This window comes from Elgaria multicarinata, chromosome 21 (assembly GCF_023053635.1).
Source record: "Elgaria multicarinata webbii isolate HBS135686 ecotype San Diego chromosome 21, rElgMul1.1.pri, whole genome shotgun sequence".
Taxonomy (NCBI): domain Eukaryota; kingdom Metazoa; phylum Chordata; class Lepidosauria; order Squamata; family Anguidae; genus Elgaria; species Elgaria multicarinata.
This window is the reverse complement of record NC_086191.1, coordinates 9,408,189-9,425,496: the sequence shown is the minus strand read 5'-3', so window position 1 is coordinate 9,425,496 and position 17,308 is coordinate 9,408,189. Positions and strand designations below refer to the sequence as shown.

At 48.4% G+C, this 17,308-nt stretch overlaps 1 protein-coding gene across 2 annotated transcripts; it reads left to right on the top strand.

The window, feature by feature from the left end:
* The first annotated feature begins 758 nt into the window (after positions 1 to 758).
* Positions 759 to 8,379, top strand: PMVK (phosphomevalonate kinase). Of its 2 annotated transcripts, none has more exons than XM_063145977.1 (5): positions 759 to 1,027; positions 3,645 to 3,708; positions 5,709 to 5,861; positions 6,253 to 6,382; positions 6,742 to 8,379. In XM_063145977.1, the coding sequence occupies exons 3-5, from the start codon at positions 5,775 to 5,777 to the stop codon at positions 6,876 to 6,878; spliced, it is 354 nt and encodes a 117-aa protein (XP_063002047.1). In that variant the 5' UTR covers positions 759 to 1,027; positions 3,645 to 3,708; positions 5,709 to 5,774; the 3' UTR covers positions 6,879 to 8,379. The 2 variants fall into 2 exon arrangements, with proteins under 2 accessions (XP_063002047.1, XP_063002046.1); XM_063145976.1 differs by lacking the exon at positions 759 to 1,027 and adding an exon at positions 2,246 to 2,399.
* Positions 8,380 to 17,308: the final 8,929 nt, after the last annotated feature.

Sequence of the window (17,308 nt, the reverse complement as noted above, 5' to 3'; positions counted from 1 at the left end):
TCTTTTGTGGGGTGGGGGTGTGAGGGGGAATTGAATAGCTTGGGGCTCCTCCCTTCCCTCCCGTATGACCCCCGCCCCACATTAACCTCCCTCTCCTCACAATTACTTGCGCTGTGTGTCAGCAACAAAATAAAGGCACTGGTTGAAAGAGTAAACGCTGGTCTGGTTGAGCAACTGTTGTGGGCAGGGGTGTGTGTGTGTTATTGATGTGGGGGGACATTGGTAAGGTAAAAAAAAAAAAACATTGAGCAAGCTTTTGAGCACTGCAGAACTCTTCATCAGGTAAGATGGTCAAGAAAGCAAAAAAGAAGAAGTTATATATGTCCGCAGGAATTTTTCCAGGCAGGGGAAAAGCTGCACAGCAGGTTGTGATTGTAATTCGCGTGCATAGCGCATACTGCTACAGCTCACCTGCGCACTTTCCTCGCATGCGCTCTTTGTTGCTTAGTGTCACATTCCATGACAGAGTATTTATTTATTTATTTATTACATTTATATACTGCCCCACAGCCAAAGCTCTCTGGGCGGTTTACAACAGTTAAAAATGGTAAACATTAAAAAGTATACCAAATTTAAAAACCATCAAAAACAGTAGTATACTACTACTCCTACACAGAGTAGTATAGTAACCTGAGAATTGAACAGCACTAATGCAGAAGAGGGTTATATCCAAGAAGCATCATGAATTCCAACAAAGCTTATTTTTTGGAGTGAGGGATTAAAAATAAAATAAAAACAGAAACCTAGGAATAAGCCTGATCGGAGTTGGAAGTCCAAAAACATCTGTGGGGGATGTCTTTAACAGTGGAAGGAGAAATGAGTCTGTTTGATCAGATTTCAGGGTTCAGTTTCACCGCCCCATCTGCGTTTCCCGAAAACATCAGCACTGGGCCACGCTGCAGAGTTGTCATATGTTGTTCTTAACAGACACACCCTTCATAAAATGGGATTAACAACACTGGGCTGTTTTGCAGGACTTGTGTAACCCACATTTTCCCCACCACAAGCCCTGCCTCCTGCAATATGAGTAAGAATAATGATGAACCTTATCTGCACATATTGTCAAGGAAATAGGTTAAACGTTTATAAACTCAGGGGGGGAAATACTAACAAATCCTGATTTAGAAAGATCATGAACTCTGGTCTTTGCTGCTGTCTTTTGAGTTTTTTTTAAGTAGACACACAGCTACAGGAAACTCCTGGATTCCTAAATTGCTTTTGATGAGGCTGCAATGACTTCCTAACAAGGAAAACTCCCCAAAGGCTTAATATACCCAGATAGTGTGTGTGTTAACCATAGCTGTGATGTTATTTGTTGGCTAAAAACATTAAAAGGTGAGAGCAAGCTAGTTTCTCACAAACTGAGTAGGCAGAATAGTGGATGCACATTTGGCCTCATACTTCAGGATCTATGAGGGCTAGAGGCATGGAAGCGGAGAATATGAAGATTATGGCTCATCCCTGGGGATGAAGGGCATTAATTGCCCTTCTTTGCCATAGGGTTTTAAGATGCTTTCACATACTAACATTAACAGCACAATCCTATGCCTGTTTAGTTAAACTGCAAAAAGTTGGTGACATTTTGAAGAATTAGCTTGCAAATTTTTCTTGGGTTGCAAGTCCTATTCACAGTTAACTAAGGGTAAACCTCACTGAACTCTATGGGCTTACTTCTGAGTAGACTTGCAAAAGAAGGATTGCTTTAAATCCCGGAGGGCGCATATTCAGACACAAAAAAGGCCTGAATTGTAGGACTCCCCCCCCCTCCCATCTAAATCAACCGCCTAGGGCCCTCCAGATGTGTTGGACTACAACTCCCATGTTGACTGGTGGATGCTGGGACTTGTAGTCCAAGACATCAGGAGGACACGAGCTTGGGGAAGCCTGCCCTAAATCGACTTCTTGCATACTTTTCTAACCCCACCACCACCAAAGGTGAACGTTTAAACGTGTAAATAAACCTCCTTCCTAGTACACCTGGGCGCAGGTTCTAAGGGGCGGGGTTTCAGAAAAGTTCCGCCCTCTTTCGGATAGTACTATTTCTCGCAACTGTGATTCAGCCTTTTTAACAATGCATTTATTTATTGCTTCCCCCGCCCGAACGCTTCGCTTTGCTCCAGCCCTCCTCTTTTCCACCGTCCTCCCCTCTTCCGCCGCGGCGAATGGTAGCGCCCCGCCGTGTGGGAAGCTGCGCCGCGGAGACGTTCCCATTGGTGCAAAGGCCAGGCGGGGCGGGGGGAGGCCCGGACGAGACCATTAGCGCGGGCGGGGGTGCGTGTGGAAGTTGGCTTGCGCCGCGGCGGAGTTTTCGCCATGGCCCGAACTCCGAGACTTGTGTTGCTCTTCAGTGGCAAGAGAAAGTCGGGCAAGGACTTCGTGGCGGAGGAAATCCAGAGCCGGTGAGGGCGCGGGAGGCTGCCCAAGGAGGAAGGGGTGGGCCCTTTGCCGGGTGCATGATGGACGGGAGGGGTGGGCTGCATTCAGAAGACCACCCTCTCGTACACGTGCAGGAGGCACCTTGCGAGGGGCAGTGGCGGGGGAGGCTCTTTCGACACGGTTTTCTTTCCTCCCTCCTCCTCCTCCCATGCCTTTAGTTTTGCAAGATTTCCCGCTCCCCCCACCCGAAAAATTATTTCAAAACAAGACACCAATCCCTGCGTCTATAGAGAACGTCTGAAGCGGGTGCACACGGGAGATCTCCGCGATCTCGGCATCCCCTGCTTGGCAGAGAAAGGGGGACGCGGCTTGTGCGGTTCCCCTTTCGAACCTGGAGCCGCGGTCATCCCCGTGTTTTTCTCTTGCTTGTTTCCCACGTTACGCAAGTCGCGCTTAGGTCCCGGGTCAAAGAGGGGAGGTCATGGTGGAGGTCTGCTTGGGCTGGGAAAAGGAAACCCACGTTGGATCGGTGAAGCTGACTTCTGGGGTGCGTGGATGTAGGAACGAGCGGGGGCTGCTAGCCAGCTAGTACTGACCTGACCAGTAAGACCAGTGAGTTGTCAGCATAGCAGGGGACTGGAACGAGGGAGCGATCCAGATCCTGCCAAGCGCTGTGCGTCATTTCAAAGCCTGCCCAGGGAGGAGTGTGTGATATTTTAAAAACACCTTTGCCTGTGCACACTTTTACACCCCTTGGGACTGGTTTTCTGAGCCCTGGGGCTCCTTCTCCGAGCCACGGGCTTGCCAAGTGGATAAGAGTACCCCCGGGTATGAGAAGTGGGCAGCCTTTGCAAAACCCACCGACAGGTCTGAAGGCAGCTGTACAAGATGGGTGCCGTAACCAGTGGCAGCTTTTACTATGATTTTTAAAGTTTCGTCGTAGCCAGCCTTGAGAAGCGTCACTCCAAAAGACAGCTTATAAATCTTTTCAGTACATAAAAAATAAATAGAAGGCAAGCCTTACTGCATCCGGCCAAAGTGCTCTTTAGCCCAGCATCCTGTGTCCAAGCGGAGCAGGGCTGCGGCCTTCCCATGGTGACTATCCCTGGGATTTCTGGGTAAAAGGCCCCTGAATGTGGATGTGCCATTTAGCTACCCAAACTGGGCTTCTCCCCATAAATCCATAGTTTGGGAGGACGGGCGAACAGGTGGGGTGGGCACAACACCCGATTTCTTTACAACCGCCTCTTGTTGCTGCTTTCCCGCAGGTTGGGACCGGACGTATGCACTATCCTTCGCCTTTCGGGGCCCCTTAAAGAGCAGTATGCAAAGGTAGGTTGTGCTTCCGGCCTCGTTTGTACCCATTTCCTTGCTTGGTAAGTACATAAGTCCGTCGTTGCTGGATCTCACTTTGCGAGTATATCTATTTTGCCATTATTTTTCTGACGGCAACTGACCATTTACTGCTGCAAAAGCCCACCAACATGAAAGCCACGGCCGTTTCCCATGGTTTCCTGCTACGGCCTCCAGTCTTCAGAGGTGTATACAGCTTTTGAACGTGGCTTTTCCATTTGAGTATCTTAGCTAACAGCCATTGACAGACACATCATTATTGATACGTGAACTGCTTACACCTCACACGCATAAATATGTATATAGATACTTGATCTGCTTTTATTGAAGTTTCTGTAGAATCCACTTTTTCTAGAACGCTGTAGTCACTTGAAATCGACACTTTTGTTTGCTTGTTCATTTTTCCTTTTCTGGTTTGTTTCTGTTGAAATTGACAATAAAAATAATAATTAAAAAATAAAATTAAAACTAATTTTAATAAAACTAATTTTTAAAATTATATTTAGCGGTATATAAATATCACAAATACATGAATAAATAATCGCCAGAGTTATTACTTACATCAGCCGTCCGTCAACTTTGTGCGGTCAGATGTATTGGAGTATAGTTTGCATCACCCCAGGCAGAGTGGCCCGTGCTAGCTGGGGATTATGCGAGTCGTAAGCCAATGGATCCGGATCTATGACCACTGTAGGGTAGTGGTCATAGATTGGCTGTAGTTCCTTTCCACTTTGTGGTCACCTTTGGCTTGCTTCCACACAACATGTCCAAGCTTCCGAGCCCAATTCAAGGTGCTGGTTTTAACCTATAAAGCCCTACATGGCTTGGGACCACAATACCTGACGGAACGCCTCTCCCCACATGAGCCTACCTGTACACTGCACTCAACATCTAAGATCCTCCTCTGAGTGCCTACTCCAAGGGAAGCTCGGAGGATGGCAACAAGGGAGAGAGCCTTCTCAGTGGTGGCCCCCCAATTATGGAATGATCTCCCTGTTGAGGCTTCCCTGGCACCAACGTTGTTATCTTTTCGGCGCCAGGTCAAGACTTCTCTTTTCCCAGGCATTTAACAGCATTTAACAACGCTAAGTTTGTTTGTTTTTTAACAGACCCCAGAACTGTTGTTTTTAAATGGATACCATTGTTTTGATACTGTTTATGTTTTTGATGGTTTTAAATTTTGTATGCTTTTTAATGTTTACTGTTTTTAACTTTTGTAAACCGCCCAGAGAGCTTTGGCAATGGGGCGGTATGTAAATGTAATAAATCAAATCAAATCAATGCCAGGTCATGGGAATGTCAAGGTATGCCGTTGGCACGCGCCCCATTAACCCAGGCGGTTTAACAATAAAGGGGAAAATCATCCGACTGAATAAGGTGGCCGCAGCCCAAAACAAAGTGAATAAATAAATAAAAGTAGCAGCGGCAAATTGTAGAATTAACACAGTGGAGCTAAAGGCAACACATATTGGATTTAAATTATCTTTAAAATGCTTAGAGGGGAAATAAAAAAAAATGCTTCATACTGTCACAGAGAGGGCTGTAAAGCTGGTGCTTAGTTGAACCTTTTTATCCAATGATGATGATTTACATTGCTACACTGCCCCATAGCCAAAGCTCTCTGGGCAGTTTCCAAATGATTAAAACATTGAAAACGATATACGACATTTAAACCCATAAAATCAGACAACAGACACATCTAAAGACAACTTTGAGCAATCCTACCGCTTCAGCCTTTCCCAAGCTCTAGAGTTTTGGACTTCAACTCCCATCAGTCCCAGCCAGTGTGGCTGGGAGTTGTTGGGGGACACGCTGTGCTATTCTATGGATTTGCCCCCCCCGTCTTGCAGCCTGTGGCCGCCTCTCGTTTCATGCGAGAGCAAGTCCCGTAAATGAATTCGGAGCGTGTTCCTTGGATTTAGCGGTCAGTTTTGTTGGGGGGACGGCGATACAGGCTTGCCTCTCCTGTCCATCTGCAGGAACACGGCCTGGATTTCCAGCGTCTCTTGGACGCAAGCAACTACAAGGAGACGTATCGCCAGGATATGATCCGTTGGGGAGAAGAGAGGCGCCGAACTGACCCCGGCTTCTTCTGCCGCATCGTAGTTGAGGGCGCCGTGCAACCCATCTGGGTAAGGCTGGGGAGGGGACCACTCCACGCCTGGGGACCATGCGCAGGGGTAGTGGTAAATTTAGAAGTGCGGGCACTCATCATTCCCTTCGCTGCGTTGATCCGTATCAGCGCACCAGCTTGAGCCGTTTCCGGCTCCTCCAGGCGCAGGTCTGTTGTAAAAGCTAAATTGCCCATTGAGGAACAAGCCACCACAAAATACTTTGTATTATTTCAAGGATCGCTCAGAACATGATATTTTTGTTGGGAAATCTGAGGGGGTGGCAGGTGATGTCAGAGACCCTGCGAATCACAAAGGCCCCCGGGCTTACCCTGTCTTCACAACGCCACTAAATGTGTTTGATTTGGAGCCCCCCCTCCCCAAACTTGAACCGCCTTGCCTTCTCCCGCAGGTAGTGAGTGACACGAGGCGGGCCTCGGATGTGGAGTGGTTCCGGGACGTGTATGGAGACGTGGTCCAGGTGGTGCGTGTCGTGGCCGCCGAGGAGACCCGGAGAAGGCGGAACTGGGTGTTCATCACGGGTGAGTGAAGGAGGCAGACCTGGGTATATTTCCTTCTGTCGGCAAATGCAGAGGCTATGACGGCATTAGAAATGTGAATTAGAATTTTGCAATTACAAAGCCAAAATCATCCATTATGCTGTTCTTTTTTAATTGCCAATATAGAAAGAAAGAAAGAAGAGAACTTTTAGGAAACAATTTTTTTTAAAAATGTATTTATTTTAATGCAAATTTGGCAACCCACTTAATTTGGCACCCTGGGTGACCGCCTCATCCGCCCATACGGACGGGCCGCCCCTGATCGCGCACATGCACGCATGCCACCAGACTTTAGGCAAGCTTTCCAACTTGTACCCGGTCTCTCCTCTCCCCCACGCCAGGCATAGACGACGCAGAATCCGAGTGCGGCCTGGACCAGGGCATCGCTTTTGACTGGGTCATCACCAACGACGGGGAAGAGTTGTCCCTGAATGCCCAGCTGGAGAAGCTGCTCCTGTTTGCCCAGAGCAAGCTGTAGCCAAAACCTGGCCCGCTGTTTCCCTGCCCTGCCCCCTCTCCCACATTCCTCCGGGAGCTGGACCGGGACTTGGCCGAAGCCGATGCCGTGCTGCAATTGGATGCCTGAAGCCGGGCTTGGTTGGTAGGGCGGGGTGAATTCCAGGGCTGTGTTTGTGTTGGGGGGAAGAATCCATTCCAGCGATTGCCATAATCCAGTGCCAGTTCTTCTCTCCCCATCGCTGTGTTCCAGACAGGGTACGTGTCCATCCTGACCCAGTTAGTCCGCATGCCGTGACGCACCTACCTTCTGAGGGGTTGTCCTTTCATACCCATCTCTGGCTCCTGTCCGGCGCCAGGGCCTGCTCTGCAGGGAAGTTGTGGTCTCGTGTGTTTTCGTTTTGCTTCAGTCTTCGCTGTTTAAATTTTTTCAGCTTCTCGCCACCAGGGGGCAGGATGACCTCAATGTGCCGCATTCAGTCTCATTCTGTAATTCCATGCCTGTACATCGTGGGGCCATTGCGATTGTCACCTGCCCGTCATCCGGCCACCAGGGGACAGGAGAAGAGTCCCGCCAGAGGGTGGTCCGTGCACACTATTTTAGGCTGGAGTATCCACGTCCCACCTTTCGGACTTGAGCTGTTTTCCCCCCCTGGGATGTTTCTAACGCTGCTTTATCCTCTTCTGTTACTAAACACACCCACTGTTTTCTAAAGACGGGGAGGGGAAATTTGAAAAAGAAATTGCTGTGCCTTATTGCTGCACGTGAACCGTCCCGGCCTGACCCCACCCTGTTCTTCTCCCTTGTTCGGCTTTCCAGAAATCCTTGCCGAATCCTCAGTTTGGTTTCTCCGTTTGCCAATTTCTTTCCTGACAGAAGTTCCTGCGCCGTTTGGCGTCCGTGCGAGGGGTGGGTGGGTGAACAGGTTCCAGCAGCTGCGGGGGCCAGGCCACGGGGGAGGGGAGTGCATCGGGGCGTCTCCCTGTTGCGCAGCTCTTACAATAGACACCCCCCCCCGGCCTTTTCAAAGTTCTCCTACGGGAGCCTTTTTGGGCAACCTCGGAATAGCACGGGAGCCTTGACGAAGAAAAGAGTTGGCAACCCTAGCGAAAGGGAGTCCGAGTCGTGTCGGTACAAGCATTGGTGGTTCAAGGAGGCGGAGGGGTGCTCAGGCGGCGGAAATGGTGTGTAAATGTCTTTGTGCCGTGTGTGCGCGGAGGGGGTGATTTGGCCTGGCGTGGAAGCAAAGCTGTGGTCCGGCTGAAAGATTTGCGACTCGGTTTGTCCTCGGGCTTCAGAAAGCCCCGCTTTTTCCAAGTGTCGTGGCTATACAGGAACGGACTCCAGCCCTGCATCCTTCGATGGCTCTGCCTCCCCTCCGGAAGTTCTGCCTCTGCGGCTGCCTAGTCTCCCGCTAACGCCACCCGCTGCTGAACCGAATGCCTGCCTCCTCTCTCTCCCCCCACCGTTGGAGAGGAAGGGGATGGGTTCTGCTCGCAATAAAGCTTTCGATTGGTTATAACTCCTGTCCGTCTCTCTCTCTTTATGCCATTTGTGCCCCAACCTAAGGTGCTTATTGGAAGTGGCCGCCGGAGTCACAGACTCGCCCAGGTTTTTTGAGGAGGGTTTTGGCCCTGGTTTGCCTCCATCTAGGGCAGGGGGGAGGGACTAGGGGCCGGGGCAAAACCTGGCCCTCCGGAGTCCCTCCCCCCAAAGGCCCCACCTTCTTTCTACAACCACCGGCGCTTCTCTCCCCCCCCCCCCCATTCTGAAAGGTTGGAACGCCTCTCCTAATCCTTGGTTACTGGCCGGAAGTGCTTGAAGCTAAGATTTTAGCTTTTAAGCTGAAATAAACCAAATTATTGTTTGAATGGGGTTTTGTGTATTTGGCTGTGGGCCTGGCGTTCTGCACCCCCTGCTGTCAGGATGGTGACTCCATCAGCCCTCAAGTCCATTCAGAAGAGGCAGGACTAAGGTGTCTTATTCTTGGCTGAATGTGACCCTATTGGCTTTTTGGGGTCACCTGATCCAGCTGGGCTGAAAGCGGCAATACCTCCACTGGCCAGCTGCCCTGGTGGCGCTGTAGTGCCAGAAGACTTACGTAGGTCAGCAAGTGGTTCTCACCAGGAGTGTGTCACCTGAGGACCATTTCCAGACTCCATACATTGCAGCAAGGCTGCCCTGTGGCGTTCCAGCCACCCTCTTTGTGCCCCATAGCAAGTTGAACCTCGCTTCTGGAGGAAAATTCTTACCTCTGTATTCCTACTTAATTCTGTGGCAGACATGAACCTTCCGCTCCCCTTGAGAACAGTGCCACGGAGTCTGGGTCTCGTGCCAATGGCATCACCGCACGATGTGTACTAGTTTTCTGCAGCCTAGAAGATTATCCGCCTCCTGAGTGGAAGGATCTGAATTAATACCCTCCTGGCAGCTGGAGACCTGATGGTTAGATTTTGTGATGCATAAGAGAGAGGCCCTCGTGCGGTGACCTGTTGTTCTTTGGTGGATGGGGTGATCCGGCAGCTAAAAAGAGTTTCCTGTAGCGGTGCAGAGCCTCAGATGCGGGAGGCAATCCCAGCCCTATGGATTTCCCCAGTGAGCCACGCCCCTTTCCCCAACCACTGATCTCCCTCCCAGCTTCTGTGTGTTTCCCCGCCGTTTCAAAAGGTTGAAATGCCTCTCTTAAGCCTTGGTTACTGGCAGCAAGAGTTCGAAGCTCAAATGTGCAGGCCATTTTGGCCACGCCCCCTTCCCCTTCAGCCCCGCCCACCTCCCAAACACAGTCCCCGAGAACTTCTCTGAAATGGAATTCTGGACCCCTAGTTTACGTTTTTCTATGTATGGTCTTTCCCCCAATTATGCCTTCGCTTTTATTCGGTTCCCTTCATTTCCGGCAAAGGACTCGGGCTTAATGTGCTTCATTGTTTTCGTTTGTCATATATTTTTCTTTTACCCTGACCTTCTGCTCAGCTCATGACATGGAAGAAATTCAATTCAGGTTAAAAACAAACAGAAAACCCAAATCAATTCCATGTCCCATTTCAAACGCTACGATCTAAAAGCTGCAGTCATTATCGAAATCCATTTTTAAGAACGGCATCAAAAATAGACACGCTTACAAGCCTGTTGAATTAATATATATTTCTATTTCTGCTCTGAAAGCCAGCCAAGAAAGAGTTTGGTGGAACTTCACCGGGAGGGAATTCCACAGATGCAGCGCTGACGCTACTGCTGACAAGATGTTCTCATACTCGCTTGCCTCCTAGCCTGAGATGACGGCCCAGAGTACAGGGCCTCTGAGGTGGATCGTACACATCTCTTTGAAAGGAAATCTTGGATTCCTCGTGTACCTACCCCCACAATGATCCTGTGAGGTTGCTTTGCCCGCGCGTGAGAGAAATTGGTTCAAGTTTCATGGCTGACTGGATTTGAATCCGGGCCCTGCTGGCTATCTGCTACACTGCCCCAATTTGGAGAAGAGTGCACCCCACGGAACCATCCGGCCCAGCAAAATCCCCAAGCCTGCCCACAGGACTTTCCTGACTCGCCATTGTACTAGGGATATACCAAGTTTGTAAAATTTGTTCCGTTTGCGAATTGTCAGGTGCCTTTTGTTCTGTTCTCTGCTTGTTGACAGAATCAATTCCCCCCCCCTGAATTTCCCAAATTTGTACTTGGGCAAATTTACAAATCCCCCACCCTGCAAAATGTGCAAATTCCCCCTGAATACGCATTTTGGTTCTGTAGCCTACAGAGACATTGTGCATGTTCAGCCAGCATTTTTTTTTAAACGTCTTTTTTCTATGACTCAACTGGTGTGAAATTCCGGAAAGTTTTTTTTAAAAAAAGAAATCGGTCCGCAAGTCCGCGGAATCTGTGTGACGGGGGAAAGCCGGTCCGCTGTGGAATCCACGGGTCAGATTCATAGACACCCAACCACTTGTTTCTGTTTCAGATTTCACTGACCTCCCTCTGCTGCATGCACAGTTCTCCTTGTCGGTCCAAAAGATCTAGAGGTAGGCCGTGCCCCACTGCCTCCTTCCTGTAAGTTGGCCCTGCAGCCTGTCTAGGACTTCTCTCTCTGGTATGTCCAGGGTAGATCTCACCCAAGGACAATAAGGCTGCCCCGTCTCTTGGAGGAGACGGTGCCCTTGCTGCCGCAGTGGGCGTCCTGATGGTTTGAATTCAGCTGCTGTCATTCCGCACCGTCGGCTCCAATAGCCAGATGTTGCTTCTAATCCCACCGCTGCCACCTTCTTTTTTTGCCAAGCAGGGCAGCTAAGGAGATTACTTTCGGAAGTGAAGTGGTTTTTTTTATGTAACTATTAGGGTGGGGGTGGGGTTCTTAAAAAGAGGTTGCGGGATTTGATTATTGCCTCCCCCAATGCCCCAGGTCGGGGCTAAGAAAGAAGGATTGGCCCATATCTGTGTGTGCATGTGGAGACAGATTAGGGTGAGGGTCCTGAGTCTCTTTTGGACCGAGGCTTTGAATTCTGTTTCGGAGAAGCTTGGGGGGGGGGCAGACTCCAGTGGCGGGCAGGGCCACAGGCATCTTTTAGCGTATCAGCTCTTACTGCCGATAACTACTTCTGAGGAGAGGCATTTCAACCTTGTGGACTGGGGCGGGGCGGGGACCTCACAAAAGCTGAGAATGGAGCAAGGGGAAGTGGCTGCCTTGTGGTTTTGCACCCCTGGATTTGGGTTTTAGGGAGACATTTCTTCTAAGCTGGAAGCAGGAAGCCTGTAGCCTCCAGACGTTGTTGGACTTCAGCCCCAGCCAGCATGGAGTTGTCTTGGCATCAGCCCAAGCCACTTTGGACTAGAATCCCCAGGATTCCTGGCGAGTTGTACTTCAAAACATCTCAAAGGCAATTGGTTGGAGAGGGCAGATAGCTACTAAATAGATGTCATACTAGGTTCAGTGTTGGGTGAAATATCTTCTGGGTTCCCCACTTGCTTCCCAGATCTGTTCTCTCCTCCACACTCTTCACCATGTGCAGTCCCCACCCCTCAATTTGATTTTTCCTTTGCATCCTAGCAACTGGTGTCTCCACACTCCATGACTGACCCTTCCCCTCCACCATATGGTAAACATTCCATGATGTCACACCAGCTCAGCCAATAATATGAGAGAGCATGTGTTTGGGTAATGGTTAGCTTTGAACTTGTTTTTTTAGTAGTGGGTTTGTTTGAGAGGGCTGGTCCATGAAGTCACGAAGAGTCGGAAGCGACTGAATGAATAAACAACAACATACATACACACACACACACACACACACACACACACACACACAAATTTGTATATATCCATAGCAATGAATACATGTGGAATGCATATATATGAAAATACAACTTACTAGCAATTATACATAGGTGTCAACAAAAGCAGACCAGATATCCGAATAAGTTTACATTTGAAGGTGATGTTGAAAACATTATAAGGTCCACAATCCATTGTATTATAGGAGCTGAGTGTTTCTCCTTCCAATATTGAAATATCAGTCTTGTAACTATCAAAAGGATGCAGAGAATCCATTAATGCTGGCTATTTGTTAATTTCCATGAAGTGGGTAAATAATTCAAAAGAGCACGTGCATCAGTGGAGATTAAAGACTGTCCCAGTACAAAATTTATCTGTGTAATAACCTCCCCAAAATAAGCAATTATTGGACATTGGTGGAACATATGTTTAAAAGAAGCGTTGGCTGTATTGCACTGCAAGCAATTAGCCGAATAAGACAAACCATTATTAAAGAGACACTCCAGTGTCGAACAGACATTAAACAAAAGTTTTTGTTGAATAAGATACAGCTTAAGATCCGTAGATGTGACAGGTATAGACACCAAAGCGGTGATCCATTGATTAGGCAGAATGAGACAATCCAATTCCCTATTCCTTTCCTGCTTAAAACCCTTCATATTGTATTTATTCACCAATAACAAGTATTTATAGACATGGATTGTGGGTTGCTTTGCCTGACAGCCCTCAATAAGTGCTTCCAATAATGACGGGGACTCCGAGGCTGTAAAACCAAGATACTAACAAATGCTGCAATTGCAAGTATTTCCATTTGGCACGCTGGCTATCATACGGTATTTGGCACGCAGGCTGGCTCACCATCACACCCACCGGTTGATCCAAAGTGCAAATTGCCTTTTCAGTCCGTGTCTGGCACAAAGTCCTTTTCTTACCCATGTTTAGATCTGGATTGTCCCATGAAGTCAACTTGGCACGTGGAAACGGATCGAAGTGTCATGGACGTGACATTGTATGGCACACATCTCTACCTATAGAAACTCTGGGAGGAAGTCTGTGTGTTCTTGATTGTCTAGAACTTAACACCATCCATCTGTTTAGTGAGAGGACGGCTTTGAGAATCTGTTATGATAGGCGAAAGGGTCCATCGGTAGAGCACTATGTGGTTGCTATGGTACTATTATTTTTATTTGTATTATTTTATTATATTCCTCTTTGTTCCGCTTGCAAAGAGCAGCTTTCGTGGCCCTCCTCCTTTCCATTTTATCCTCACAACAACCCTGTGAAGTAGGCTGGATCAAAGTCTCCCAGTGGAGACCCAGCAGCCAAAGCACCATGGGACCACAACCTCCAGGTGGCACGTTGACACCATCTTCATCCAAGTGGCAAATGTCTCCCACGGAGGCCTGGATTTACGATTTCCCCAGCAGTCTCTTGGTTTCTCTCTCTGTGTGTTGCCTGTATTTTGGGTCCCACGTGGGTCTCTTGATTTGGCAGCCTGGCATTTTGAAGATAAAAAGAAATTTGTTTCCCTAAAGGGTCGAAAACGAAAAGCAACAGTTGTGAGACAAAGATGGAAACTTTTCCCGCAAATTACAAAGGAGGCTTTTGTGTCCTGGCTTCCCTGCGGATCCCTCCTAGGGTTAAAACATTTGGACGCTGCAGAGGACGACTGGAGATGAAGGACCAGGCAAAGGGCAGCTTGACCGTGCGTTTACCTCTGCTCCAAACCACTCATCTGGCCTGCAAAGGAATGTGTTTCAGACCAACATTCGAGGATCAGAGCCAGACAGACAACTCTGGGAGAATCGAGCAATCTCAAAGGATCGTCAAATTGGAAGGGGATCTCCAGGGTTTGATTTGACTCGTGCTTGTGTGGTTTTATGGCAGTGTGCAAGACCTACGAGAAAATGTGCATACTCAACTCCTAACAGGAGCGCTCCTATTTAGGGTTGAAGCCAGTCAGTGATAGGATACTCCGTTAAAAAAAAACACACACCTGCAATTTTCTATTTTTCTTTTCCGACTGTCCCATTGCTATGGTTGCTTTTGGATGGGGAAGAGGGTTGTTGCCTTAGGGTTGAGGTTTTTTTCAGGGGGGGGGAATATTTTTTTAACTACTGCAAATCTCAGGGCTCCCCTCCTTTTTCTCAGCACCCTCATTTTGTTTCAATTTCTCTTGGCACTCACCACCGGAATTTGCTATTCGAGGGAGCGATTGAAACACGACAAATCTCACCCGTCTTCGAAGTAGATTGAAGACTACGGACCCGCGTTGAAGACAGAAATAAATTTTGATTCGTTGTTTTGAGCTTCGTGATTCCAAACAGAGAGTTTGTTTGTCTTTCCATCTATTCTGAAAGGAAGTCTGACCTGAGTTACAAGCCCAAGAGTCTGCCGTGGTGGCCAAAGGCGGTACGTGATCAAACCGCAGCTATGAAAATAGAGTTAATGACAGAGAGCTGCAGGAAACGGGAGCAAAACAAACAGGCGCACACAACCACAACAGAAGGAGGAGAATTAAAACAAACCACAAGGCCTGGGGAAACCGGAATGCCTTCATCAGTTGCATGAAGGCCAAAACAGGGGGAGCCAGCTTGCTTTGGCAGAGGAGGATGCGTTTGTCTTTCACTTCAATTCATAATAAATTGGCGCGGCAACAAAATGTTGCAGTACGGAATTCTTCCTTCTCAGGATTCTGCGCCGTTCCCTCTCCCCATTTCCATTCTGAATGGTGGGAGATGTAGTCCAACATATCGGTAGGGCCCCGGTTTGGGAAAGGCTGAATAAATGTAATCTCATCGTCACCAAGGGCTGGTTTGATTTCTATTTGAGAGGGGGTGCTTCCTTTTGCTTACATGCTGTGATTCATTTCTACTGAGATATGCTTGGTCGGGGAGCTACCTTCTGACCCATAGCCCCCTGCCCCTAATCTGAGATATATTTATTTAGTTAAATTTCTATTCCACCTTTCCCCCAAGGAGCCTTAAGTAGCGTACATGATCCTTTATCCTCTCCATTTTAACCTGATAATAACCTTGCATTTTCCCCTCTAGCAAGGAATCCAAAGTGGTCCTCCTCTCCATTCTATCCTCACAACAGCCCTGCGAGGTAGGTCAGTCTAAGGGTTGGTGACTGATCCAAAGTCACCCAGTGAGCTTAATAGTGGAGTGGGGATTAGAATCTGGGCCTCCCATGTCCTAGTTCAACACTCTAACCACTACACCACCCTCTCTGGAGATGTGTGTAAGCAAGTTTCTATTGTCTAGTGATGAGACAAATGTGCTCCGGACACGCTCAGAGGCCACCCCATCTCTTTTTTCTTGGCATCCGTCCAAAGGCCATTCGATAAGAGTTAATTTTCATGTTAAAGCACTACATTTTCTCCAGCGCGCTCCTACCTGGGTTTCCTCGGCAGAAAGTGCTGCTACGTTCAACGGGGCTTAATCCCAGTTAAGTGTGAGTAGGATTGAAGCCTTGCAGAGTTAATTTTGCAGAGTTTGGAGTTTTGCTCTTTTGTCCTAAATGTTGTTCGAATACATCCCAAGACTCAGGCTGTTGATTTTTCCGTGTCCGTATAAACCGGCCACATATTCTTTGCTTCTGCCTGGCGGCCCGTTGCAGCTGTTTCTGGAAGCCGGGCTATCTGGATTGTCACAATCCAGCCCGGAGGCAAAATGCACTGTGTGCAAAGCAGGAATTCATGGATCTCGAGAGGAGAGGAGAAGAGCGGAAAGGAACCCTTACCGCTCTTGTGTTTGATGGCATTGACTAACGGGATGTGAAATTAAAAGCAATATTTTTGTAATGAGCCTTTCTCCCCCCCCACCCACCCAAAGCCTGGAGCAGCTGGGATAAGGGGGGGACAGAGGTATAAAACATGAAGCACCGGCTGTCGGTTCTTTGCCTAGAAAACAGCCTGCTTCATTTGATGGCTAATGCTCAGGAACTCTTCAATGTTCTAGATATGCTCACACCACCAGGAGATCAATTTAATAAACGTCGCGGTTGCTGGGCTGCTCCGTTTTCCTTTTTGGTAGTGGTGGGGTCAGCTTGTCTGCTCCCCTTCATCTTTTCGGCGCTCCCCCCTCTGCCCAGCAGAGTTTAATTTCAAGAGTTGATTTCTTTCTTTTTATTAAAGAGAAAGTAAATACTATTTATTAGTAAATGAATTTATTATAGATTATAAAAAGGCGAGGGTTTAAATGTAATAAGAAATCAATATGATTGATCAAGACATTTATATCTTGCCCTGTTCTCCGCTTGCAAAGAATCCAAAGTGGCATCCTCTCCATTTTATCCTCACGACAACCCTGTGAGGTAGGTTAGGCTGAGTGTCAGTGACTGGCCCAAAGTCACCCAAGTGGGGACTAGAACCCGGATCTCCCGAGAGTCCCAGTCCAACGCACAAACCACCAACTCTCCAAATTGATTACCCTCCAAATGTTGATGGGCTGCAACCCCCAGCATTCCTGATCATTGGCTGGGGCTGATGGAATCAGTGCATAAGATCTGGGAAGCAGTGCATAAGATCTGGAAGGCGCCAGGTTGTGGGAAGGCCGGGTTATTGGAAAGTCTTCAGGAGAAAGATGGATTTGGGTCAGGATTTGAAAAAGAGAGAGAGAGGACAGACGGAAGAGAGCGGTGTGTGTCATGTCAGTGTTCTGGATGGGAACAGGGAGGCGCTGAGGTTTCCTCCTTAACCAATGTTGCTGGCAGAACTGAGCTTTGCGCAAGACCTTAGCTCCTCTTTGGTGTAATACTTACCAAGCAAGTCCCCATCAGTGTGAAATTAAGCCTGTGGCTTCTGCAGGAGATGGAGGCCAGGTTGACAAGGGGACAGCTATTAAAGGACAAACTGTCTAGCAAATGCTCTTCTGGCAAAAGAAGAAAAATTAAATAAATAGTGATCAGGGCCTGCAAGGAGATTGAAGCAAGGAGACAAATGGAGGGAACTGAACCACTGATGGCGTAAGCAGGTGGCCACAAGGGCGAGCAACAAAGTCTAGGAGGAAGTGGGAGAAGACATTGGGACGGTGGGCTGAGAAACAGCTTAACGTGTTGCTTAAGGTCTCAGTAAGTCTGTAGTGTCAGGATAGGAGTCCTGAACTTTGAAGAAGCGGGTGCTGCTTTCGAATTCCCATTTTGGAGCAGCTCTTGGGCGCCACATTTCAGCAGTGGGCGGGGTGGAAGG

Excerpts from the sequence above, each read along its gene's own strand:
- PMVK (XM_063145976.1), top strand. The coding sequence starts at position 2,314 with ATGGCCCGAACTCCGAGACTTGTGTTGCTCTTCAGTGGCAAGAGAAAG. Across the intron at positions 3,709-5,708 it reads TTAAAGAGCAGTATGCAAAG|GAACACGGCCTGGATTTCCA; the intron begins GTAGGTTGTGCT and ends GTCCATCTGCAG. Across the intron at positions 5,862-6,252 it reads GCGCCGTGCAACCCATCTGG|GTAGTGAGTGACACGAGGCG; the intron begins GTAAGGCTGGGG and ends CTTCTCCCGCAG.